Source organism: Chrysemys picta, chromosome 3 (genome assembly GCF_011386835.1).
Source record: "Chrysemys picta bellii isolate R12L10 chromosome 3, ASM1138683v2, whole genome shotgun sequence".
In the NCBI taxonomy this organism is placed as follows: Eukaryota; Metazoa; Chordata; order Testudines; family Emydidae; genus Chrysemys; species Chrysemys picta.
This window is the reverse complement of record NC_088793.1, coordinates 42824588-42852343: the sequence shown is the minus strand read 5'-3', so window position 1 is coordinate 42852343 and position 27756 is coordinate 42824588. Positions and strand designations below refer to the sequence as shown.

The window sequence follows — 27756 nt, the reverse complement described above, 5'->3', positions numbered from 1 at the left end:
ATTCTTACCCTATCCAGTTAAGTGCTTTTCTTGCTGCATTCTTCTCTTCTGGCCTCTCAGAGAGTTACACCACATGAAACACACTTGCAAACAGTGGGCCAAATTCAATGCAAGGAGCAAGGGAAAAGGCAAACTGCACAGTGATAAGGTGTGTGTGAGGACAGTTGAGTTATTCCATATTTATACTGGTGCAACTGACAGCAGAATTTGGCCCTAATTAGGTAAACGTAAGGGTCTAAATTGGTATAGTCTGCCCATTAGGGTAGCAGGGGGAAGAGTTAAATTTACACCAACTTTGAATCCATCTAATTTTGCCTACAAGTTTGGCCCTCAGATCTCGTTCAGTCTGTCTGTGTTTTAACTTCAAAAGAACTGGACTCCAACTTATTCACAAGAAAAACAGCAGCTGGAGACAGAGTAGTAAATTTGAACTAGGGGCTTGATGGTGCTCACACTTGTGCCAATCTGCAGTAACTCAATTGAAGTCAAAGGAGTGGCAATAAACTGGTGTAAGTGGAGAATCAGGCCCTATGCCTCCCTTAGATTTGCCAACTATCAGGAATCTGACATATTAAATAATATCAGAATATGCTCAGGCAACCTTAACTATAACTTTAGATACAGTTAATTAATGTATTTTAGCTTCTTTATAGAAGCAACAGGAAGTAGAAATTAACCATGCTGTAGCACCCACAACTTGTCTCCAGGTTTGGGGGTGATATAACTTCCCCACCCTACCACCCCTGCACCTACACAGCAGTCAATTAATTGGGTTTTTTAATAACAAAGTGGATTTCAACCTTGTAGTACAAACACATTACAAAAAGAAAATGTGCTCTTTCAGCTGGACTAGCACCTGTTTTCAAAGCACAGTGCATTTTTTTCAAACTTTTGTAATGAGCATGAATACCATTAAAATGTATGTGCCAATTATACTGTACTTAGAACGTCAATCTCCTGCTGTATGTTAAGAATGTACACAACGCTGTTTACTTATTGTAAACAATATAGATTACTATATATAAAATAAAGAAATGTAATAAAGAATAAAGAAAGGACACTGACTACCCGCAAAGCCCTAAGGGGAGCTTTTGCATGTATTTATTCCATTACAGCATAAATTAGAGTACATAAAAAGCTTTACAGTGATTTTTGCCTAGATATTTAAAACTGAACTGTTAATAAATACATCAGTTACAAATGTAATTCACCTGAATTGTGCACAGTGTCTGAAGCATTTGCATTAGTTAGTCTGTGATAAATGACAGTATCAATGTGGTCATTTTATAGTTTCACAAATTTGTCTAGGGTTTCTTCACCACTAACATTAACGTTTAAGAGCAAAGCATGAGGTTGCTGCAATAAACTAGCTCACTGAAAAATACTGTATTTGTTTGAAATGTGCTCCAATTATGGAAAAAATATAAATAGGGAAATGTGTTTACTAAAATATTTTAAGACAACTGGCCATGTATTCCACACTGGCTAAAATACTACTTTTGGCTCCCCCATTATCCTCCCTCAACCATTATTTTGTTTGCTTTGGCTAAATATATGGTAGTTAAAAATAAATAAATAGAGCAGGAGACAAATTCACATTTTCTCCTATCTGCTGGATAAATGCTGGTAACTTGTGAAACTGAGCGAGCCTCTAAAATACAAAATAGAATACTGATTCCTAATTCTGGTAAATTTACTCCAGCGGCTCCTACTACAATACTTTTCTTAGGCCAAAATGAATGGTGTGACATCAGTGGGATTGGACATTTCTGAGAGCAGAATTTGACTCAAAGAGTTTGTGGGCCAAATGCTGTTATCAGTTGTACTGGTGTAAATTAGTGGAATTATTCCATATTTACACTGATTTAACTGAGAGCAGAATCTGGCCCTCTAGGTGTACATACTACCCTAGTCTCCTACCTTTGGGTATTCACAGAATCATAGAATATCAGAGTTGGAAGGGACCTCAGGAGGTCATCTAGTCCAACCCCCTGCTCAAAGCAGGACCAATCCCAAACTAAATCATCCCAGCCAGGGCTTTGTCAAGCCTGACCTTAAAAACCTCTAAGGATGGAGATTCCACCACCTCCCTAGGTAACCCATTCCAGTGCTTCACCACCCTCCAGCAGGATCTGCCCAGCCTTAGATTAAAAGGAACTTTTCTTAGAAATTACTTAGGTCTACATTCTGCTATCACACCACACATAAAAGGCCTTTCAATCCACTGCGAGTTCAGTGCACAGAACAAAGGCAGGATATTATCCCTTACAGACAGATTCATTAAATGACTCACTACAGTTACTTTAATGGTACCATTAGGCTATGATATAAGTAAGAGTTTCTCCTCTTTTCTTATGCTTTTATAACTGTACCAAAATCAACGTCATTGAGAAAAACTCAAACTAAGAAAAAAGTAACTCACTATAGAACTTCTGGTGTTTGTTCAAGTAACAAATGCTAGGTGTCACTATAGAGACACAAAGCAAATCAACCCAATGCCGAGTTTAAGCTCTGTGCTTGCAAAATGGAAAGAATCTGCAGAGCAGTCACTGGAATCAATGCTGTTAAAGCATGAAAAGCAATAAGCTACTCATGAACAATAGATAACCAAAGGTACTGAGAGCAATCATTTTGATACCTAACCAAACAGCATAGGAGAGGTACAGCTTTTGTGTGAATAATTTATTCTTTTAGCAGTTGAAATTCTATCAGCTATTTACAAGGGATTTCATTGTGCATGGAATTCACATTAGCTACTGCACAACAGTTTTATTCATTAAACAGCTATGATTACCATCATTCCCATATTGTTTAGCAATTCTTGTGTTGAGCAAATAGGGATATTCTTTTGACAATTATTCCTTTGAATTGGTTTCAAGGTTTAAACAGGAGTTTTATAAACAGTGTTGCAGGAATTAAGGTTCTTTCTCATGTCATTGCTTGGCTCTCCGTCTGTTGCTAACTTTGCTAGTAAGGCTTGCATCTTCATTTCACTTGGTACATTCATAACTTAATTTAGTACTGAAGATATAATGGGGAAAAAGTCACAGGAGACCTACTTAGAAAACATGGGGTAGAAAATAGGAAACCAGCTAGAAATGTCTTTACGTTACCAGAAAAATCAATCATCTGGCTGTGATTATGCAACTAGGGTATAAAGAAAATTCTATTTGACTGACTACTAATTAAAACCAGATTGTTTTTCACAGGGTAAATAGTGAGAGCACATTTTGGCCCAATACTATCATTCCTAGTCTGAATGAAATAGTGAAAATGTCTTCATGGTGTTTGTAGCACTTTTGATTTAATCTTGTTTATTTATTTTTGGTTGGCTTTGTTGTAAAGTGTATTTGCAAATATGTTTTCTAGTTATAGACAGCAACAAATATCTTAATTATCATAAAGGTACATTTCAAATCTTTGCTAGATGTTTGTGGAATATCTTTATAAATTTAAGGTCACAGTGATTTCCCAAAACTAATCAGGCAGCATTTTCATAAAATACCACCAAATTAAAATTCAAAGGGAAAAAAAATTACAAACCTGATTAGCTTCCTCACTAGAAATGTAGTATAAATACTGTACTAGATAAGGTATTCAAATACATAAACAATTGTATAATTGTACTATGAGATAAAACTGACATTTCAATATGTGCATCTGGTCCTTATATTGGTTTAGGCTCTGATCCAGCAATACTTGCACACTGCTTAGCTTTAAGCATGTGCAGAAGTGTTTGCAGTTTCTGAACTGTAAGCGTTACCTGTGCTACAATTATATGAAAAATAATTCTAATGCACACAAATCATTTTTTCTTTAGCCTCACAACTCTTCTTATACTTAGAAGGCAATAATATAATTAGGAGAAAAATGCAAAATTGTATTTGTCCAGCTGAGGAATTAACTAATCTGTTAAGTGTATCGGCAAGTAAAAGATCAATATCTAACTTTCACTTGTATGCACAACATAAATTCTGACTGCAGTGTTAAATCCCATTCAACCAACTAGCATGCTGACTAGGCTAACATGTATATAGTCCAGTCATAAAGTCCTTGTTCAGGCAACACTTACAGTGACTTCATTGGGGAGATAATTTGACTAAAGGCTTCATGATTGCACCACTGGTTTCTAAATAGTATTCTAATCAGATCAACTGTATAAAACATCAAATAAACCATAAAGATAAACTCTGTGTCTTCTATCTGTCAAAATGATGTCTCATGGTAGAATCTGCTGCCTTTCTTTAGAACTAGCAATGAGATATAAGAATTCTACTGTTAGTACCCTGCTAAAATAAGATATTTTAATAAAACATAAGGATTCTTCTACTGCAGTTCTTTGATGTGAAGTTGCTATGTCTTTCTAGAATACTGAATACTCATAAACAATTCTTTTCCATAATCAAGTGACAATTCCAGGCTGAATTAACAACAGCAAAAACACTGGGTCTATTTTAAGAAAATGGTTTCTCATTAATTACTGTAAAGCTAAACAGATTTGCTGTATCCTTCTATTGGATGTCTACATATAAAATGTATAAAATAAATGCAAGTGCGCTTTTTAATACAGCATGCCTGTCCAGAAGGTCTACAATTTTTTTTCTGAATAACATGATAAAAAGTATGCTTCAACTTCCCATTATATCATTTTTCTCCCCCCTAAATGCTGCTCCATAAACAATTATTCTCAAAAGATTCAGAATCCAAACAAAAGTATATGGTATCAGTATGAACTATAATTGACAAGTGAATTATTAATTACAACACTCATTTACCTCAAATAAATAAATCAGTCTCTCAATTAAAAGATAGGGAAATCTCAACATTATGCTAGTACATACATATAATCAGCCTGTGTAGCAAACTCTTGTTTTTCTTGTTCTCCTGTGATAGCCTTGTTCTATGCTGGAATAGTCTCTTACCACAGGCTACTGGACATAAAATGTAATATATAAACTGAATGCAATCAGTTTTAAAGAATTCACATTTGGTTTAGGTTCATTTTCATTGATTTGCAGTTAATTAAAGAGCAGTGAAATACAAAATGTTTCCCCCAAAACTCAGTGGCATCCACAGTCATGTCAATCTGCCATGAACTGAACAGCTTTGCTTCCTGTTTACTAGAATTTAAAACTTCTGATAAAAAAGTAAAGCATTGTCTTTTACAGAAATTGTCACTTCTTTCAGCCACAATTCTGCTGTGCTATGGTAAATTGACTTTTCCCCTGTATTCCAAATATGAACATGTGGCAGGCATTTGTGTTGCTTAAAAACTTTAAATCTGGTCTCTGTTAAATCATTCGTTGTGGTTGCAGATCCTTGGGGCTACAGTGCCATGTCTTCCTTAAAGAATCTATTGAACCAAAAATGAAAGGATGCAATTCAGATGATCTCCTTACACTTTTCTAACATATGCACTGTTGAGTTTAAAGTAAACTGAATTCCTTTATGTAGCCAGCAGTATTCACAACTGATATCCAAAAGAGAAAAGAAAATGAATGGCAGAAGAAGCAGACCCTCTTGTGTATATATACAAGAGCAACACTAATATTAAATATTCCATTATAAGCTTCTGTTTTCAGGGATTTATATAACTCCAGGAGGAAAGGTCTTCTCCAGATTGGGAACTGGCCCACATTATCCCAAAGATTATCCTATTTTAGCAGCTTTTCTTTAATTTGCTTGACTGCTCACCAGCGCCAAGGAGTGAATTCTTCCCGCATGAAGCAAAGTAAAGATTAGAGTGGTTATAACCAGCAGCAGCCCTAGATCACCCCAGCCCTCTAATTCATGCATACCTTCTGAAGATGCCCCTAGTCAGGGGCTGTGGCTGTCGGGCAGGCCGCTGAGCTAGGGGCAGGCCCAGCTCCCTCTAATCCTGCCAGCTGGAGTAGGCCCCTGGCTAGATGTTTGCCATGCAGTGGTGGAAGGGCCCCAGACCAGCTGATGGTGGCGCAATGCAGAAACCAATCGCAGCCCCTTCCCGCAGTTGATCTGGCTGCCCTCACGCCAGGCCCACTCAGAGCACCAGGGGGCTCTCTGGCTCCCCAGCTTTGTCTGGCTTCTCCGGCAGGGTGAGCACGAAGGGCAGGAGGACACCTTTGGCCTCGAAGGGGGCCTTGAGCAGCTCCGCATCGAAGCTGCCTGGCAGCCCCCCATCAGCCTCCACCTCACCGTTCTGGGCCAGGTTAAAGCGTAGGGTGCCGGCCCGGTTGACACAGTAGATGGTGCTGCCCAGGGCGGCGCAGCGGAAGGGCTGCAGGGGGCCGCTGCTGGGCCTCAGGGAGGCGCACTGGCTCCAGCGCTTGGCCACGGTGTTGTAGCGGAAGACCTCGACCCCGCCGGCCTGGCCCTGCTCGCCGCGGCTCCCGCTCAGGTCGAAGCGGTAGATGAAGCTCTTGAAGGCCACCATGTCAGCGGAGCGGCGGCGGCTACTGTTGTAGGGGCACTCCTGCCACTCATCCCGCCGGGGGTCGTACTTGAGCAGGCGGTAGAAGAGGGAGCCGCCCGACACGTAGATCTCCCCGTTGCAGGTGGTGGCTTCATGCGCCACGGCGAAGGCACCCTTGGGCAGTGGTGCCACCGGGCTCCAGCGGTCGGCCCGGGGGTCATACCTCTCCACGGTGAAGAGGCATTCGCCCCCCACAGCGTAGAGGTAGCCATCCAAGGCCAGCAGCTTGAGCTGTGAGCGGGGCTGGCCCAGCGGCCGCACCTGGCTCCACGTGTCGGTGAGTGGGTTGTAGCAGAAGACCTTGTCGGAGAGGCGGGCTCGCTGCTCGCCCGGTGCCGCCGCGATGCCCCCAGCCAAGAAGAGGTAGTTGTAGAGGACGCACATGGCACAGCCCTTGGCGTTGGCCTCCTCAGGCAGGCGGGTCAGCACCCTCCACTCCTTGGCCGCCTCCTGGTAGCAGTAGATCAGGTAGCTGCTCTCCTCCAGCGACACCACGGAGGAGGGGCTCTGTGGCCGGCTGCTCTCCCGGCTCTGCGGCCTGCTGCCCGCGCTCAGCCTCTCGAAGGCATCGCTGACCTCGGCCACCAACAGGCACCGCTTGCCGGCCTCCAGGCGGCGCTGCAGGATAAGGTCCCGCTCCGCGCCACTCAGGCGCCCGTAGACGGCGGGCTCCCGCAGCACCTGCAGGTAGTGGTCGCTCATGAAGCGGTAGGTGGCCTCCCGCAGCTCCGCCAGCCGCTGCTTCTTGGCCAGGCACAGCAGTTGGTAGCAGTTGTCGAGGCGCAGCTGGGCCCGCATGGCCTCAGCTGCGCAGTGCAGGGCGCAAGGCATCTGCAGCACGCGGGCGCCACTCACCACCTCAGCCAGGTTGTCATGGCGCACCTCGCCCATGCGGGCCGTGTAGACGTAGTCAATGAGCAGGCGCAGTGCCCCGTAGCTAACCCCCTTCACCCGCAGGATGTCCCGGGACGAGCGTGCGCGGAAATAGTCGCTTTTGGCCGCCAGCACCGACTTGTGGGCTCGGATCCGCCGGCCGGACACTTCGATCACCAGGTCCGGCTCCTCCGAGACCGGCTGCTGCGGGCTGCTGGGCTGCGCTCCAGCCTGGGGACAGTAAGTGCCAGGCGGCAGCGGGGCAATGTCAGTTCCTCCCGCCTCCCCCTCCTCCTCGGACGCCGTGTTGTTAATCTCCCACTGGCTCTTCACCACCCTGCTGCAGGAGGAGGCTGCTCCGGGATCCTGCTGCGGGGCTTTGTCCCCCGCCCCAGGCGAGCTGAAGCACAAGGAGGAGCTGAAACCGCAGGGGGCTTGCAAAGGGAGCGTGGCGCTTTCCCCACCCCCACTCTCCTCTTCCCCTGCTGATGCGCTCCCTTCCATGGAGCCAGGCTGCTGCTGGCTGCCGTTGCTGCGCTCTGCTTCCCCCAGAGCTTTTGCCGGGGGCCCTAGCTGCTGCTCCGCTTCTCCACAGAGCCTTTTGGGACAGGTCTTTGCCTCACTGATATTCCCATCACCTGGATAAAGGACACAGGATAGGACTGAGTTTTCCATGGCTCTAGCAGAGGCTGGACCTGGCTAATGTCCGTCCCACCCCCACACACACACACTCTCTCTCTCAGCTCAGCAGCACAGTTAGCCACCCCTTCGCCTTCCTCTTCTCCCCCCGTCACTTTTTCCTTTTTTTCCTTTGTGGTTTAAGGTTGAACGTTACTGTGGGTTTTTCTTGCTCAACTCTCCTTCTTGGCACATGGTCAATTTCAGCCTTGTTTCCAAGCCTGGACTCCTCTCACATGCTGACAGCAGAAAGGGGTGTGGTGGCAGCTGTCCCTGCAGCCAGTCACTGCTGAACTTTTGAACTTGACTAATTTCAACATTGTATAGATATCTGTAACAATACTGTGTTTGCTACACCTTGATTGCTCAGACTTTCCTTAAGTGGCATTGACAGATCAATGTATAGTAATAAAGAATCTCACTTCCTGTACCTTGGGGGAGTTTGATTTTTTTTTTCCTGGCGCAATTTAATTTTCTATGAGCCTTTTTCCTATTTTTTTCTTCAGAGTAAGTGACACGTGTTCTTTCACAAGTCAGAGATCATTCAGTTTTAACAGTTTTAATTTACCTGGATGTTCATATCAGCCTACATGCATCTCCGAAGATCAGTCTGACTAATTGCACGGTTTTATTTCAGCTCAAAGAGGAGCTAAACATTTTCCTTGGACTTTCTGCTCTGAAAATTGCAGCAACAGGGTCAACTAAACATGCTGACATGTGATTACATTCTGCAATTATTGCCCCAACCCGTGACGCTGTTGTGCTGGGTGGCATCCTTTTGTATTGTTTGTTCAATAGACTGTGTTGAGGAAATGTGATCCTTTAAGATTAGAGTCTTAAATATAGTTAGGTCCATAATTTATTCATCTTAAGCAACTATTTTAAAGGCAGAAACCAACTGCAGTTCTGAACAGTTTTTAAACCAGTCAAGATTTCCTTGGAAATTATAGGCTCCTTGAGATTCAAGAAGGTTTCTTCAGTTCACTGTTTCTTACGGGATCCAATGCATTTCTTGTTCCTGTTTAAAAGAAAATGTAAAAAAGTTGATCAGTGTAAAACAAAATAATTTTCAGTTTGTGGTTGTTATTAGAGCTTATTCCAGAGGAGTTTTGTACTAGTATAATTGAGTTTCCTTTAATGGTGGATAGTGCATCCTGAAATTTGATTCTGAAATTGACTAAAATGAGGTTAATGCAAACCACAATTGTTGCAAAATAGGTACTAGAGAACTGCTTGATACAGTTATGAAAAAAACAAACAAACAAAAAGTAAACTGACAAATGTGTCCCTGACTGATGTAGGTTGCTGTGTAGTCCCATATGTGGATACATGAAGCATCCTGGGCGGGTTTAGGCTTCTTGCTCATAAGAATAAGAAATGGGTAGGTTCACAGTACATAGGTCAGTACATGAAGTTTTCACTGGGAAACTGGAAGTCTGTGGGCCATGGTTGAAAGTTAGATTAGATTTCCAAACCACAACCAAAGAGATTTTTTAAAATCTTTGTTACATAAATGTAGAATTTTAGTTACAGCTTAACTGGGACATTTTTAAAAAAGGATTTTCCTAGGTTTTGTTTAAGTTCCAATCACTGATAATTATCATATTGTCAATAAATTGTCTGTGTTTAATTTCATATTATAGGGAGCTGCAGTACTGACTCCATAGTTTGTAACTATCTATTCATTATAAATTTCTATGTGACCACTTTCTATTTTCCTCATACACACTCATTTCTGCCCAAAATGTTCCATATGGTTTCCTGCCGGTAAGGATTATTTATTTATGGATTTAGTAAAATATGAGGTAACTCAAACAAGGCATTTTGGAAACATGAGTTTGAAAACTATTTTAATGTTAGACAAGCCTAACTTACTTTGATTTTCTTTCTTGAAAATGTCATAACTCAAACACCACTTTGCCTAGAAACTCCAAATGTGAAGCTGCAGCTGGCAAACCCAGGCTGGCATGGATAATCCTTGTTTACATGACTAGTCTCATTTATTTTAATGTGATATGTGTTAATAAAAAAATATCCTGTTTATAAGGGCTTGAAGGACTGGGCATTCATTTTATTCTGTCCTCACCAAAGATTTGTATTGCCATTGAAGGCTTCTTTGAAGGATGGGAGATTAATATTGGAATTATTTGCTATGAATATTTGAACCTGTGAGAACTCCACAAGGTTTTAATGTAACTTGTACATTTTGATGGAATTTACAGATTTCAGAATCTCTGCATTTCTAGTATGGATATTTTGAAGTCTGGAGCTGAACTGACCCATCTTATGAACATAGTTTGCAGATTTCTTAAAGTCCAGAGTTGAACCAGGTAGACTGGACTTTATTGCCTTCTGAAGTTCATATAAGCAACTCATCTTCTCTGTAGTTTTAATTAAAGAAGAGGAGAAACAGAGGGCCTGCTTCTGCTGATCCCTAAATCCCACTGGAAAGAAGCAGGTCTTTTCTTTTCCCTGTCTGCTCAGAAACACACTAGATGCTTCCCTTCACTTCCCTAAGCAGCAGCTGATCCATTACACATCTTTGTAACTGGGAGTGCAAATGCAGATTTGCTCTGATCCTCTTCATCCATTGCGAAATCTGGGGAGCAGCAACAGACTCCAGTGGACTTGGGCTGCTGCTGTTTCTCCTCAGGTTTTCTCCACACTGGAGAAGTGACATCAGTGAATAAATTTAAGATATGTTTACACGTTTGTAATTCATTGTGGGAAGGGCATTTGATAACATGCTTCTATATACTCTTCATTCTTCACAATATTAAATTCACTAGGTAGTTGTTTTGCGTTCTAACCCATCCCAACATAGCCACGATGCTAAATCATGTTACGCCCCCAAAATGGCAAAGATCATACAGATTATGCTGTTAAAAAACTCTGAAAAGCATAGTCTTGAATGTAAGAAGGTTTTGAGATTTTTTTTTTTATGCTAACAATGTAATTGTCAATGAAGTACAATGAACGCTCTAAACAAATGAGTGGAGCATTTTGCCCTGGATATGCATTGTCAATACTGCCCCTTTATAGGTCCCTGCAGGGCTCTGGGACACCAGACCTTGTGCACATTGGCTTGGGCATGCATAGTAGGTTCCTGAGATGCTAAGGATGCAATGGCCTTAACACCTTGCTGGGTCCCAGTACACACTCTACCAATTAAAAGAAGAACAGGAGTACTTGTGGCACCTTAGAGACTAACAAATTTATTAGAGCATAAGCTTTCGTGGACTACAGCCCACTTCTTCGGATGCATATCTACCAATTGCCTTCAATATCACAATCCGCTTAGGAGCCCAGACTCCCTGCTTTTGTGATCCACTCCTCCTAGCTTCCTATCCTCTTGACCTACATCTGCCATCGTGGAAAAAGCAGTCAAAGATTGACCATTAGCAGATTCCTCATACTATTACTGCTTAAATTCATCACAACAGACTCCTTCAAACAGCTTTACAGTCACAGGTCTACTAGTAGATGTTGCAAGTACAGAAAGAGAGGGGAAGTTAAAGGAAGAACTAAAAGAATTAATATTGACTTTGATGCAAGATTATGGGTTGAATTTGAGAAGTGACCAGATAATGGTTACAAGCATGTACATATGGAAAAATGTGTTCCTGCTTAATACAACTCATTCTACAGAAAAGAAAACAACCAAATATTGTGTCCAAGTTGTAAAGAAGATGCCATTCAGAGAAAATTATGACAGAAGCCTAATGTCACTTGCTGAGACAATTAAAAAATGAAAAAATGAATGAAAAAGATGAGCCCTAAGACCCTTCACATATTCACACATGTTTAGCTCACCATTGAAACCTTGTTAAGAAAGGTTAACCTAACACAGTCCTAGCAAACATTGTGAGAGTTTTAAAAAAAAATCTTCAGTCACCATATTGAAAGGATTGATGCCCCAGCTTCCCAATGACACTCGGTGAAACTTTCAAAAAAATTGTCTCTAGATTTATTTTAATCAAATGATTATCAGTATACTGAAATTTGTACTGAGCATTATATAGGAGGATTTAGTCAATCATAGCATACATTTTACATAACAAAGGAGGGACTTGGCAGATTAGGCTGATGAGGCTGTTGCAGTGGAAATCTGCTGTAATTAACAACAAAATTGGAATCACACAAAGATAAATTTGGAAAACAATTCAGAGAAGCGATGGAACTTTTCTCTGAGCCAGCATGAGGGATCCCAAAATCATAGGTCGCGCATAGAACAAGAGAAAGCTGAAAAGTGGCTGATGGAATGTAAAACTGTATTCCATCCTTGTCTTCCAGCATGTAGCTCATAGACTCTAAGGTCAGAAGGGACCATTATGATCATCTAGTCTGACCTCCCGCATGATGCAGGCCACAAAGCCGTCCCAACCCCTTTCCCTTGACTCTGCTGTTGAAGTCCCCAAATCCAGTGGTTTAGAGACTTCAAGTAGCAGAAAATCCTCCAGCTGGCGACCCCTGCCTCATGCTGTGGAGGAAGGCGAAAAACCTCCAGAGTCTCTGCCGATCTACCCTGGAGGGCTTTGACATCCAACTTTTTATGTCAAATTGTAACTGATGAAGGGGTTTTTTCATTGCAACAAAATCATCAAGAATTATGGAAATAACAGAAGACAGCTGAATTAATAATTTTGTCAACTTTTAAAAGAAAACAAATGTGTTTTTAGCATTTTTCGATTAGTTTGGTCAAAGCTTTAAAGTGGGATAGGTGCTGGAAAAGGAAGAAAGCTGTTTAAAGTATTTTGGTATCTATGGGCTGATACAGGAGTAGTAGGCTGGGGCCTCTAATATAGGAATTATATTAAATGGACTCAAGCCAGTATTTATTAGCTTGGGTTTGGCCTAGGGTGATGTAATGACAGCATGTTAATAGACACTGTAACTGCCAACAACCATGAGCTGCATCTACATGCTTGGCAGTGATACACTTGCGACATCCTGGATGTGTACCCATCAGTCTAGCAAACAGATATAAGATAGCTTGATTAAAGCAACACTAAGGGCACATCGATCTATCAGGGATCGATTTATCGCGTCTAGTGTAGACGCGATAAAATCGATTCCCAATCGCTCTGCCGTCGACTCCGGAAATCCACCGCAGCGAGAGGCGGAAGCGGAGTCGACGGGAGAGCGGCAGCGGTCGACTCGCCGCCGTCCTCACAGCCAGGTAAGTCGACCTAAAATATGCAACTTCAGCTACCCTATTCCCCCGTAGTGTAGACCTAGTCTTAGACTGCAAGAGGCAGTTTTTTGATAGAGGGAGAGGCCTTGTTCTAAGAGAGAGATGTTTTAACAACATTTTATAGGTTATATTTCTTTGCGTTGAACCCATGTAGCTGTTCTTTCATAGCATTCAACTAGATGAATGTTTCCAATTACCTTTTGTTTTCTCTACTTTTCGAGCTGTGCCAATAAACTTTGAATCAGATTATCTCCTACATCAAGATCCACTCTATGCCAGGGAGCTGGTTACAGTTTTCTGAGTCACAACCTGGATTAGCTTCAACCCATACCCCAGAATAAATTAGAGCAGCATTTCAGCTTCTTAAACTGCTCTATTTTACATTGGCTGGCTGTGGTCCGCAATGGACAATACAGAGAATTGGCAGAGTGTACATGCTGTCTACCCACCCCAACATGTCTTTAATGCCAGGATAGGTAACAGTGAGTGATTGGCATAACATCTTGCTATGCCAGCTTTACACCAGCTGAATGCTGTCCTAGGCTGGGGGAATTTTCAGTTAGATAGTTTGGGCCACCTGAACAACCCGAAGTGTCCTGAACTGGAGGCGAGAATCTGTCTCTCATATTTAATTAAGGAGACTGTTAAATTGGGGATAACCAATATAGGGACTCTTTGGAGAGAAGGAACCTAATTCTAATCTAAGAGAAGGGTGAGCCAGGAGCAAAGTGACTGCTTGACAGGCTGATCTAGGGCAAAGAAGTTTGGTGAAATGTAATGGCCTGTGCTATCAGACTAAATGAGCTAGCGATTCCGTCTGATCTTAAACTCTATGAATCTATGTAGATCAGAACAGTCTACGGTGTACATATCAGTTAACGGTGATAGAACATTCAACTTAGGAGTTTTAATCACAGCTGACATGAAACTGAGTACATAAAGTTCTAGACAACACTGTCTATTAAACAGTGTTAACGCCCAACACAATTGCTTGCAAATGTGTTCAAACAGGGTAAAATTTCACAGTATAGACAAGGTCCAAGAGAGCCATTTTGATAAAGTTAAGACCACAATACAGCAAGAGAAGAATTTTTCACTAAAATGTGTGAAAGAGAAATCCAGCAAATCAGCAGATTTCTTGCAGCCTTCAAAAAAATAAAAAATTAATAGAGATTCTGGAAAATCAAGTAAGAGCCGGGATTGGGTGTGCTTCCTAGGACTGCAGGAGCAACCAACCGTATTGCATTCTTGAAAAAGTAGGCCCCCTACACCCTAATATAGCAGATAAGCCAGTGATCTAGAGCAGTGTGCTCCATAGTTACTCTTAAGGCAAGATTTTGCCTTTGACATACCTATAGAAAGAGTACAGATTAAAAAGGTGAGCAGAATCTAAGAACTCTGACAAAGCACAGGAAGAACTATGATATTTACTGGCACAGAAATGCGTAACAAAGAGGCAATCTGGGCAGGTGCTAAGAAACTAGAAGATATTCCTCCAGAAAACCTACAAAATCTGGTGCTTCCCAGCCTTAAGAGCAGGAACATAGGCTAAAAGGAAAGATTTTGTTCCTAATACAAAAGCTTTTGAAGAAGGGGATAGTGAAACAGCAATAAGCTTCCCAGCCAAACTCTGGGACTCAGAAAAGGAACTTGTTTTTTTTAAATGAGACACTGATTGGCTCTGATTTCTGGGCACACAAAATAAGGGATGCCAAACCAGGACAGAAATCACAGAGACCTAGAGTCTTGTATCTTCTGTCTCCTTCTCTGAGATCATGGGTTCCTTCTGTGCTATTTTTACATAAATATTTTTCAAACACAAGGTTTCCAAGCTATCTTAGCTGCAGTTAAAATAGTCTGTGGGTTCTAATTAGGTTTACATAATAATTCCAGATTTCTACAGATATTTCCCCTCCAAGAATTTTAGCTCTGAAGAAAGTTGTACTGATTTAGATGGAAAACGGAAAAACAAAACTTTATTCAGTAAATAAAGTTTTGGGGAAGACTGAAGAGTAGGCTATGGGGGTGGTGCGTGAAAGTGTTTTTTTTTATTCTTTGATTTAATGAATGAGCTAACTTGTTACCTGTATAAGATTTTTTTTTTTCCTGATGAGTGATTTTTTTTAAGTGGTATAAGTCTAATTCTTAGGGTACCTAGATCTTTTATATGCGGATTTTTTTATTGTTGTTTAAATAAATGAATAAATAAAAATAAATAAGTGCCCAGCATTAACGCTGCACAGAGAGGGGAGAATTAGTTGGGCTGTGGCCCTTTGTGGTGGTAAAGGAGCCACAAAGAGGACATGAGCCTCTCAAGGAAGCTCACTACAGGTGTCCCAGAGCAGCTATACCAGCAATCATAGAATCATAGAACTGGAACGGACCTCGAGAGGTCATCTAGTCCAGTCTCCTACACTCATGGCAGGACTAAGTATTATCTAGACCAGTGGTGGGCAACCTGCGGCCCGTCAGGGTAATCTGCTGGCAGGCCGCAAGATAGTTTGTTTACGTTGACCATCCACAGGCACAGCCGCCCGCAGCTCCCAGTGGCACTGATCTAGACCATTCCTGACAGGTGTTTATCTAACCTGCTCTTAAAAATTGCCAATGATGGAGATTCCACAACCTCCCTAAGCAATTTATTCCAGTGCTTAACCAAGCTAACAGTTAGGAAGTTTTTCCTAATGTCCAACATAAACCTCCCTTGCTGCAATTTAAGCCCGTTGCTTCTTGTCCTATCATCAGCAGTTAAGAAAAAAATGTTCTCCCTCCCCCCTTGTAACAACCTTTTATGTACTTGAAAACTGTTATCATGTCCCCTCTCAGTCTTCTATTTTCCAGTCTAAACAAACCCAATTTTTTCAATCTGCCCTCATACATCATGTTTTCTAAACCTTTAATCATTTTTGTTGCTCTTCTCTGGACTTTCTCCAATTTGTCCACATCTTTCCTGAAATATGGCACCCAGAACTGGACACAATACTCCTATTGAGGCCTAATCATGGCAGAGTAGAGCAGAAGAATTACTTCTCGTGTCTTGCTTAAAACAGTCCTACCAATACATCCCAGAATAATGTTCACTTTTTTTGCAACAATGTTACACTGTTGACTCATATTTAGCTTGTGGTCCACTATGACCCCCAGATCCCTTTCCACAGTACTCCTGCCTAGGCAGCCATTTCCCATTTTGTACGTGTGCAACTGATTATTCCTTCCTAAGTGGAGTATTTTGCATTTGTCCTTATTGAATTTCATCCTATTTACTCAGATAATTTCTCCAGATCATTTTGAATTATAATCCGATCCTCCTAAGCACTTGCAACCCCCCACAGCTTGGTATCATCCGCAAACTTTATAAGTGTACTCTCTATGCCATTATCTAAATCATTGATGAAGATATTGAACAGAACCAGACCCAGAACTGATCCCTGTGGGACCCCACTCGTTATGCCCTTCCAGCATGACTGTGAACCACTGATAACTACTCTCTGGGAATGGTTTTCCAAGCAGTTATGCATCCACCTTACAGTAGCTCCATCTAGGTTGTATATTTGTTTATGAGAAGGTCATGCGAGACAGTATCAAAAGCTTTACTAAAGTCAAGATATACCACGTCTACCGCTTCCCCCCTATCCACAAAGCTTGTTACCCTGTCAAAGAAAGCTATCAGGTTGGTTTGACATGATTTGTTCTTGACAAATCCATGCTGACTGTTACTTATCACCTTATTATCTTCTGGATGTTTGCAAACTGATTGCTTTATTATTTGCTCCATTATCTTTCCGGGTACAGAAGTTAAGCTGACTGGTCTGTAATTCCCCGGGTTGTCCTTATTTCCTTTTTTACAGATTGGAACTATATTTGCCCTTTTCCAGTCTTCTGGAATGTCTCCCGTCTTCCACGACTTTTCAAAGATAATTGCTAATGGCTCAGATATCTCCTCAGTCAGCTGATCCTAACTAATTTTCACTGGCATTCACTATGTTAGCCATCCAATCACCACCGACCTTCTTGGTGAAAACCGAAACAAAGAAGTCATTTTCTGTGATTGTTTTTCCCCCTTATTGAGTAACGGGCCTACCCTATCCTTGGTTTTCCTCTTGTGTCTAATGGATTTGGAGAATGTTTTCTTGTTACCCTTTATGTCTTTAGCTAGTTTGATCTCGTTGTGTGCCTTGGCCTCTCTAATTTTGTCCCTATATACTTGTGTTATTTGTTTATATTCATTCTTTGTAATTGGACGTAGTTTCCACTTTTTGTAGGACTTTTTTTTGAGTTTCAGATAATTGAAGATCTCCTGGTTAAGCCAGGGTGGTCTCTTGCCATACTTCCTATCTTTCCTACGCAGTGGGATAGGTTGCTCTTGTGCCCTTAATAAGGCACAAGAAAAACTTTGAAAAACTTACAACTGTCTTCAGTTGTTTCAGTGTGTTGCCTTAACTCACCTCCACAGGAGGCATTAGTGCAGGACACATTCTGAGGTGGGTCATAGGTACATTGGGCAGTGGTTAGGGCATTTATAGGAGCCATTGCAAAAGGGGTGCAAATTAAGCTGGCCTAATTGCATTGGGTGCCTAACTAGCCCCTCAAAGCCAACTGCTCTCAATCCCTGTGTTAGCCTTAGTTCTAGTTCAGAGGTGAATCTGGGCCTAAGGGAGAAATCTCACACTTGGAAAATTAATTACAATGTATAGAAAAAACTTATGACTAACAGAACCCCAGAGTTTATTCGTCATCCTGAGCTTTAGAAATTCTAGATCTGTATTTAATATCTTGTTTTGGGAAGGTATTCTATGCATGGGAATACACATAGTCTCCCAGCATGTAGTACATTTTGCACTACTATGAGCCTCATATCTAGGCCAAAGATCATGACTTCTTATGTGTTTGTTCAGTGTCTAGCACAATAGTGTTCTGATCCTAATTGAGTCCTATGGGTCCTACTGCAATACAAACAATAAGTAACAATAATAAACAATAAAAATAAGGAAATTTACCAATATGAAATGCTACAATCTGTACAATTTTTTCTTGCCTTATGAACATAGGGCATCACTTTATTTTGTTACATATGTACTAAACCAGTAATACTCAGACTACGGATCGCGAGCTGCCAGCGGCTCTTTAATGTGTCTCTGGTGGCTCTTTGCAGCAAACAATATTAAAACACTATGTTATTTAATTATTAACCAGTCTAAGTTATTAACCAAGCAGTATGCTTTTACTATGTTATTAACCAATTGTAGTTGATAAAATAATAATACTTGGTCAGTAATTTTGCTGTGAAAATTATATATATAAATTCATACTATTGTCGCTCTTTTGGATAATGTTGATCACTAATTTGGCTCTTGAACCACTGAGGTCTGAGTATCACTGTATTAAACAAACAAAAAATATACAGGAAAAGTCAACATTTTTTAAAAGACATAAATGGGAAATACTATATATATATATATATAATTCCTTAATGTACAAACCTAAATTAAAATAATAATTTGCTTCTGATATAGCACTTCAATTACATTGCCAACAGCCATATAAGTGTCTTACTGATTGGGGGTGGGGGAGGTCTGTTATTTTTGTAATTCTTTAATGTTCAAGACACTATTGGGTCATTTGCTTTGTTTGGATTTTTCTTTCTGCTGACTTTGCAGCATTGTGCTTTTCCAAAATGCTCTTCAGTTTCCTTTGGCCAAACCCACAGGTGGTAAAAACAACAACGTGCCTAATGTGTATGCAACTTTTAAGAAAAAATAGTGCCAGAGCAGCTTAACAGTTTATTGTTCTTGTCCACTGCACTCCCCAGCTGCAGGAAGTGTGTTCTGAAGACACTGGGACAGATCCAAAGCTGTAGTAAATTGGCATCACTCCATTGACTTCAGTGGAGTTATGCTGATTTACACCAGCTGAGGGTCTGGCCCATCACATCTTGGGCTAGGATGGGGGGGAAAAAATCACATTTGTTGACCTCATAACAGCAACACATGGTGAAGCCAGAGGCAGTTTGGTGGCCAAATTCAATGGTGTCAGAGAAACCTGCAGGCTGTCAGCTCTGCTCTCAACAGGAGATGGGACTGTATTCAACAGCAACTATATAAGTGAGATTTAACAAAATATGAGCCTAGTCCATCTGGCCAACACAACTGCAGGAGTGGGGAAAAAACATCATAAACATTGTATTGAAATCTATGTTGTTTGCATTACAGTGAAAGTTTACCACATACAAAGAAGGCAGTCGTAGGCCGGGCTGAGGTGGAAAACAGAGTCTTCCATGAAAATCCTAATATTTACAGGGTCTGATCCTGTGAGTACCTGGGCCCAGCTTCTCAAAGGTATTTAGGTACCTAGAGTTAGATGCAGAAATACCTTTGAGGAGCTGGGCCTTGATGAGGATCATTCCCACTGACTTTAATGGGAATTCCATATGCTGAATATGGATAGTCAAGAAAAGGGTATTTTGTCTATACTGCCTCTTATTTTTCTTTTTAAATGATTTTAATCCCTGTTTAGATTATGATTTACTGCTATTTAACTGCTTGCCTGATTAAAAAAAAAATCACTCAATTTTCATGCAAGGGGCCAGATTGTCAGCACTGAAGACTCATAAATATACAGGATTAAAGGTCAGAAGAGACCATTGTGATCATCTAATCTGATCCCTGCATGACACAGGCCATAGAATTTCACTCCATAATTCACTTCTGGATGAACTAACTGAAAAAATTTTCTCTTTATCTAGTGGTGGACAGGCCATCTTTCTTGATTCCTAGCTGAGCAAATGAACTTTCTGTCAAATCTAGTCCAGGGGTTATCTAGACAGTGACTCAGGAAACATGGGTTCTATTCCTGGCTCTGGCCTGCCTGGTGACCTTGGGCTGCCCCTCTTTCTGCCTCAGTTTCTCCAGCTGTAAAAATGGAGATAATGACACTGACCTCTGTTGTAAAGCACTTTGACATCTACTGATGAAGTGCCATGTAAGAGCTAGTTGTTGTTAAGATTCATTATCTTGGCGATCTTGTATTCAATATATTTTCAAGGGATTTAATGTCAATCAGAGCTACCCTGGAATTGTCCCTGGTTTGGACCCAAACACATATCAACACACATTATACATAGACTGTGGGTACATAGCAGTCACTCCCCTTTCCCACTCTTATCACTTCCTTAAAGCAGAGGAAGTTATGGCTTTTAGACAGTCCCCTCTGAGAGGTAGTCTGACTTTGGTAGAATATCCCAAATGACTCGTGTATCTAGTGAGTTTCCATAACACCCTAGTGAAGAATTCTGTATGGCTGTGGAACTAAAGCAGTGGTTCTTAACCAGGGGGACACATACCCCTGGGGAAAAAAGAGGTCTTCCAGGGGGTACATCAACTCATCTAGATATTTGCCTAGTTTTACAACAGGCTACATAAAAAGCACTAGCGAAGTTGGCACAAACTAAAATTTAATACAGACAATGACTTGTTTTATATTGTTCTATATACTATATACTGAAATTAAGTACAATATTTATATTCCAATTGATTTATATTATAATTAGATGGTAAAAATGAGGAAGTACACAATTTTTCAGTAATAGTGTGCTGGCACACTTGTATTTTTGTGTCTGATTTTGTAAGCAAGTTGTTTTTAAGTGAGGTGAAATTTGGGGCATGCAAGACACATCACACCTAAAAGGGGTACAGTAGTCTGTAAAGGTTGAGAACCACTGGACCAAAGTGTGAACATTCTGGTAGGTCTGGAACAAATTGTGAGTGTCATATGCGTGAGTCAACATAACAGAATAGAAATTGCTTGTACAAAGTATGTGTGTATATATGAGGGGAAGTTGCTGTATGTGGCATGTTTCTTTGTGAAAGGCTTGACAGATGCTGTCCCTTTGGCTAAACTACTAGCTTGTGGAATGTCACACCCAAAAAACTAACACATGACTGTCCTTTTGTTTCTCACAGAGGCAAAATTTGTAACTCTATAGCAGTTTTTTTTTTTTTTTTGCAGTTTGTGCAGTATTGGTTATGTGCTTTGTACTGATGAGCAATAGATATATGTTATAAACTTAACTGTGATCATTAGGGTATGATAATTTTGAATATATAATGTATAAAGTTATGTGTATGTTGTACAAGATATTTGGACAACACTTTTCTACAATAATTCTTTGGTTATTACCATATTATACTGGCCCCATCCTGTAGTCCTTACAAAGGCAAAACTACCCATAATATCCAAGGACCATTCCTGAGTCAGGCCTGAGAAAGGACTGCAGGATCATCCATTACGTCTACAAAAAAATTACTAAGGATCCAATCCTGCAAAGATAAACACATGTATAACTTTGCACACATGCACAGTCCTATTAATTTCAATAGGACTGAACTACTTACATGTGTAAAGTTACACATTTGCTTATGTCTTTGTGGGATTGGGGCATAAAAAGTCTATTTTGGATTGGTCAGTCACAGTGAGACATCTGGTAGGTACGAAAATGCTTAATTGTAATCCCATATATAGGAGAGAGAATTTTATGTACATGTGACACAACTAGGCCAAAAGTGAAAATTTGCCTCTTGCTATTGTCTCTTTAAATTAAGCACTAGAACCAAATTCTGCTCTCAGATATGCACATGTTAATGGGAGTTATGCAAGGGCAGACGTTGCCTTATATGTTGCGAATTTTCTTTGACTTAAGTTATTAAAAACATTTTCACATTTTTTTCATGCACCTTAAAGTGACGAAAAGCGGCATTTACATTTCTAATGTTAGCCTCTTCCCCACACCTGTTGCTCTGCTTGTGCCAAAGCTAAATGCTAGTTTTGTCATTATACTGTTCGTAAGTCATTTTTGAACTGGCATTTTGATTTTCTGTTTCTAACTATCAGATCTCAGAAAAAAATGCACCATGGACTGTGAAAATAATTATTTTTCAAAAAAGAGAATTAGGGATGTTTGTTCTCTGACAAGAACAAATGGTGATAAAAATTGATGCAGGGAACCCTAAACATAGCTGTTGATGGTACTATAAAAAAAAAAAGACATAGGAACTGTAATGTTCCAATATGGCTAATCAGACTGAATAAAATGAAAAATTAGCTGATGGATCGAGGTATATACATTTCTGTTCATTGCAAAGAAATAGCTTCCTTGATTGCACTGCTGCAGAATCTCCATAGGCATAAATGACATGACAGCATGAATCAGTTTCTGATTCAATATCATAAGAAAAAAATTAGCTTGATGGTGCTCTACATGAAAAAAAAATCTACTGACTTCTATGGGCGTAGGATTGGCCCCAGTCTTGGCCTCTTACCCCAATTCTTAGGAGGCAGCTACCACTAATGAAATGCCCTATTGCAAAAGACAAGCCTGGGAGCTTAAATTCATAACTTTGTTAGACACTAAAAATCATGGACTCAATAAAGACACTGGATTTAAGACTCATTACAATGATCTATAACCCACTAATCCTCCTTTGTCCTGTGACTGCAGAGGTGTTAACTGCCCAGTTCACCTTGAAAGGTCTCTTATGTGTTAACTCCTTATGCTAAACAATCTGTCCCCCCTTGTATTTAGCTGTGATGCTCTAAGTACCTTTCCCAGACCTGAAGAAGAGCTCTGTGTAAGCCTGAACTCTTGTCTCTCTCACCAACAGAAGTTGGCCCAACAAAAGATTACCTCACCCACCTTCTTTCTGAATGCAACAGGACCAAAATGTTAGATACTACACTGAGCATGCTCAGCAGCTTTCATGGATTTGGGCTCTCTACTTTAACTGGATCCCTTTCTCTGTAAACCTAGGACAGTTCTAAACACTATAATCTTACTTTATTATAGGGATTGTTTATGGCTTTCATTAAATATGCCTGCCAAATACTTGTGACCTAATGTTTATGCAAGTTTTAAATCTATCTACATTAAAAGCTTAAAGGGTTTTGGGTTGTAGAAAAAAATGGCTATTTTTTGTTTGGTTTTTGTTGTTGTTTTTATATGGAAAAGTCATGTGAATAATACACTTGCAGAAGAAAAGCATTTGTTAAAGGAACCCATCTTTTCACAATGCCAAGACCCAGTTCCACCAACCATACCCATTAACTCATGAGTATAATCATTGCCTTCAGTGGCACTATTCACAGCAGGAACATTTACTTACATCAGAAAGGGCTGGCAAGATGGGGTCCCAATACCCTTGGTCTTATGAGGGTTTCCTATCATAGGACACCATTAGTATTGGATAGCTGGAGGGCCCCATTGACATGCATTAGGATTTCCTAATTAAAGAATGAATAAATGCTATCTGAGGGGCACAAATAAATAAATAAATAAATAAATTAATGGAGATATCCTATCTCCTAGAACTGGAAGGGACCTTGAAAGGTCATTGAGTCCAGCCCCCTGCCTTGACTAGCAGGACCAAGTACTGATTTTGCCCCAGATCCCCAAGTGGCCCCCTCAAGGATTGAACTCACAACCCTGGGTTTAGCAGGCCAATGCTCAAACCACTGAGCTATCCCTCCCCCCAAAGAAGGCAAAGGAAGAACTGGAAGAATTTTACTGGCAGGAAGAGGGATATGCTGGCCACCTAAACCATGGAATAAATATGTCTTAATAAATGCCAATGAAGATTTTGTTACTCACAGTAAATATTTCACTTATTTCTTTTGGGACATTGTCAATTTGTGAAATAGCAAGAGTTCTTTAGCTTTGTAGACAGATGAGACAGAGAAAAGGATATACACATTGATCTATATTATTGCCTTTGCATGCCACTGTGGAAAAGCCCTCCTGAATTAAGTTAAAATCATAACCTTTCTGTAGTTTTAAGAACTCCTAATATTAATTTAATTTATAGTTTAATAAAGTGTATTGCTTTTTGTTCTGTTCTATAGGTTTTTAGAGTAAGATTTATAAAACCCGATTGGTTTCAACTCTACTAAATTCTGTAGAATTCTTCCTGAGCCGTTACCTGCCATGATGTTAAGTAATATGTGTATGCATACTGAAGGCTTGTACCATTCATGTGATTTGAGTAGGTTGGGCAAGTGTTCAATAAAAATGAATGATGGCATCTACTATTATGCTGCTGTTAACAGGCTTAAACATGACTGTAAAGGTGCTGAGTCATTCAGATTTCTAATAGGTCAGCAGGAGTAAAGGCAAAAAGGAAAAGTGAGTGTGTGGGAGGTGCGGGGAACGGATCTTAATGTGGCTTACTAGGTGAGAGCAGGAGAAGAGACAAGAAAATATGCCTCTCCATATGGGAGCATGCTCAGTGCTGCTGCGGCCGTACTATACAGGGTAGGCAGTGAACTGGATTAATCAGGATTGACAGAAGAGAAAAGCATGATTAAAACTGACAAGAGTTCCAAATCTCCATTAATAAACACATTTAGCTTGTTGTCGGGTGCTTTAAAAAAAACAAATTTAGGAACAAATTCACAAGGTTGTTTCTTAATTAACTGTTGCATGGTGATGGATTTTTGTAATAAAAAGTCTCCGAGGATCCTGCACAGCAGACAGAGAACATGCTTTGATTCACACTGGGTGAACAATTTACTCCTACTTGAGATCCTTAGAGCAAGTGCATCATTAACATTTCGTGGGGAATTAAGTTCTCCATCCAGCCTCAAGAAATCCGCTGGAGGGGGGGAGAGAAAAAGGGCCCAGGAGCTGCCAAACCCATCCCCACGGGAATGCATTTTCATTCCTTATTACAACCATTAGGTTTGACTCGCCAGCAAGGACCGCTTGGGCTCTACACCTGAACGGGGCAGCTGCCACGGACTGGGAACGGGACACCTTTGCATAGTGGGGCTGTGCAACACAGGGCTAGCCAAGCGCTTACCTCTGGGCAGCGGGGACAGTGTCACGTTAGCGCCTCAGCTCTTCGGGAGGGTTGGTTCCGCGTGTCCAGTGCCTTGGGGGGGCCCTGCCTGGATCCGGACCCAGCTGCCGCAGCGGATCTGGTCAGTTTCAGCCCTGAGCGGCGGGATAAGGCGCTTCCTGAGGCCCTGCGCGAGTCAGTCCCAACCGCACCTCCACCTCTCCTCGCTTTAGTGAGCCAGACAACGCCGCGGGCCAGCCGAGTGCCAGGCCGTGCCAGGAGGCATCCCTTCGCCCTCCCTGCGGTGTCCTGCTCCGGCCACGGCTGCGGGGGGCGGGGATCGAATTTGCAAATGCCTGGGGAATATATACGGCAGCCCGCTCTCTGCTGCGGTTCCTTTGCTCTGGAGCTAGCCGCCGGCAGGGCGGGGAGCGGCTCTGTGGCAGCGCCGGTGGGTTAGGTACCGCTGCCGCTCCGTCCCCGTGTGCACACAGCGGGGATCTGCACGGCTGCGCCCGGCTGGAGCTCCTGCGCGCGCGGCACTGCCCGAGTTCGGGAGTGTGTGCGCGGGGCGGGAGCGCCGGGTGTGATGCGCGCCATGCAAATGGCTGAACGGCCACCAGCCGGCATGATCGCTCGTTTCGCGGGAGGGTCAGAGGTTTGGCTGGGAGTTCCTTTGTGTGAGCCCACCTACACGCACCGTGCACACACAAAGAGCGGCGCTCGGGGCCCCGCGCTGCAGCCCCCTGCTTCGGCATATTTATCTTCTTTATGCGCCTTTGTTCAGCGGCCCCGCCGGGCAGGTCTGCTTTCCTAGAGAGCGATGAGGCTTTTGCTTACATTTCCAATGTCCCTCCTGCTAAATCATGGCTCATTCATCTTCAGTGGCCTCTAACCCCGGCATTGTGGCCAATTTACATTTAAAATCTAATGGTTACAAGTGACCTCTGCCCTGCACATATTTGTTCTCATTAGTGGTCAGAAAACAAACTAACCTGTTGCTGCAGAGTGGAATGATTCAAGTGTCGACCGCTCTTTCGGTATGTAACCTTAATGGGAGCTAAGAATTAGATCAGGTTGGAAAAGTGCCTCTGCAATGCCACAGTAGCTTCTCAGCAGCAGCTGGACACCCTCATGGCCCAATGGTAGGCTTTGGATGCATTTATCAAACTCCGTATTATCCTCAGTTTCCTTCTGGTGCAAGGATGCTGATCATGGAAGTGTTGAGTGACCTTGCTTCATGGCCAAGTTGTGCTTCCACTAAGTTTGGACTGCATTTATCCAAAAATAGTTAGCTCTGGTCTACGCTTACAGAGTTAGGTTGACAAAAGGCAGCTTAAGTCAACCTAACTGTTAGCATCTACACTAAAACGCAGCTCCCACCGATGTAACTTGCCCACCACACCGACTTAATAACTCCACCTCCATGAGAGGAGTAGCACTTAGGGCAACGTAGTTAGCTCAACACAGTGTGATGGTAGACTGTGTTGCTTACATTTACTGTTGCTGCTTTTCAAAAGCTGTCCCACAATGCCCCAGACTGAGAGTTAAATCCGTGCACATGCTCCTAGTGAGGACACACACCATTGACACAAGAAGCCTAGTATGGACTTGCAAAAGCAATTTCATTACTGTGGTGGCCGAATGTTGACATAATTTAGATTGACTTAATTTTTTAGTGTAGACTTGCCCTATTACAGGAATTGTATGGATCCTCCAGTATTTATACAAATATACTACTATGGATCCTCACATTTTCCCAACTATATTACCCTGAAGTATAAAAAAAAAAATTTTATACAGGCAACCTGTCCTGCAAACTTCCCTTAAAACTTTAGGTTAGATATTCAGTACACAAATATGCTACTTGCAAAACTTCTTCTGAAAGACATGTAAGTGGTCTCCCATTTATCTGAAAGTGACAGAGTCAACGAGAAGGTAAGTGGGGGTGATGAGAGAATTAACAAAGGGCCTAATCGATTTACATAGCCTCTATCTCTGGATGATACATTCTATGAAAGATGATGATTGAGATTACATGACACAACAGATAGCTTTGTGGATAAAATATGGGATTTAGCCCTCTGTGAATATCTCAATGGGGAGAGAAAATGGCTTCCTGAAATCAAAGTGCAAAATGGATTCTCCACATGCCCCTGTTCAGTCACCTCCATTTTTTCATTTCTTTTAATGTCAACATTTTGTCTATATCCTGACCTGTATGTTATATAAAAATAGGAGGATACATCCTTCGGGTGCGTTGGTTGTGTCTACGAGCCCAAGGTGTCTACAGAATTGGAGAAATGTCTTAAATTTGTGCCAGATAGTGTCCCTAGATCTACCCACTCCCAGGTTGGTAGGGAGGACAGCCACTTCTGTGGTACCATTCCCCCCTTTCTACAAAAAACAAAAACAAAAGTCTTCAAGCCAGATCTTTTAGGCTACTCCGACTTACGCCAGTTGAGAATGTATTTATATAAGAGCTTGGCAAAAGCCTGGTGTTTTTGATTTTGCTCTGATTTGGATCTGGGTCCAATTTTATCCAAGTCTCCAAAGTTGAAACTAGTAATCGGAGCTTCAGATCTGGCTCATCTCTAACTTTTTCCTGTTTCCTACTAAAATCCACATTGAAGTACTTAGACATTGAGCCTCAGCCTCCTCCTAATGAAGTGAATGTTACTTAGCTAGATGGCACCCTACTGCAAGAGCTAACGTGACTCCTATCAAGACAGTGC

General features: G+C 41.6%; 1 protein-coding gene and 1 long non-coding RNA gene across 2 annotated transcripts in view; one reads left to right on the top strand and one right to left on the bottom strand.

The window, feature by feature from the left end:
• LOC122173555 (uncharacterized) overlaps positions 1 to 27756 on the top strand; it is a 124854-nt gene that overhangs the window by 37426 nt on the left and 59672 nt on the right. The gene's annotated exons all lie outside the window — the stretch shown is intronic.
• On the bottom strand, positions 1066 to 25854 carry KBTBD11 (kelch repeat and BTB domain containing 11). Its single transcript, XM_005289692.4, has 2 exons — positions 25043 to 25854; positions 1066 to 9020 (listed from the first exon to the last, which is right to left on the bottom strand). The coding sequence occupies exon 2, from the start codon at positions 7997 to 7999 to the stop codon at positions 6020 to 6022; it is 1980 nt and encodes a 659-aa protein (XP_005289749.1). The 5' UTR covers positions 8000 to 9020; positions 25043 to 25854; the 3' UTR covers positions 1066 to 6019.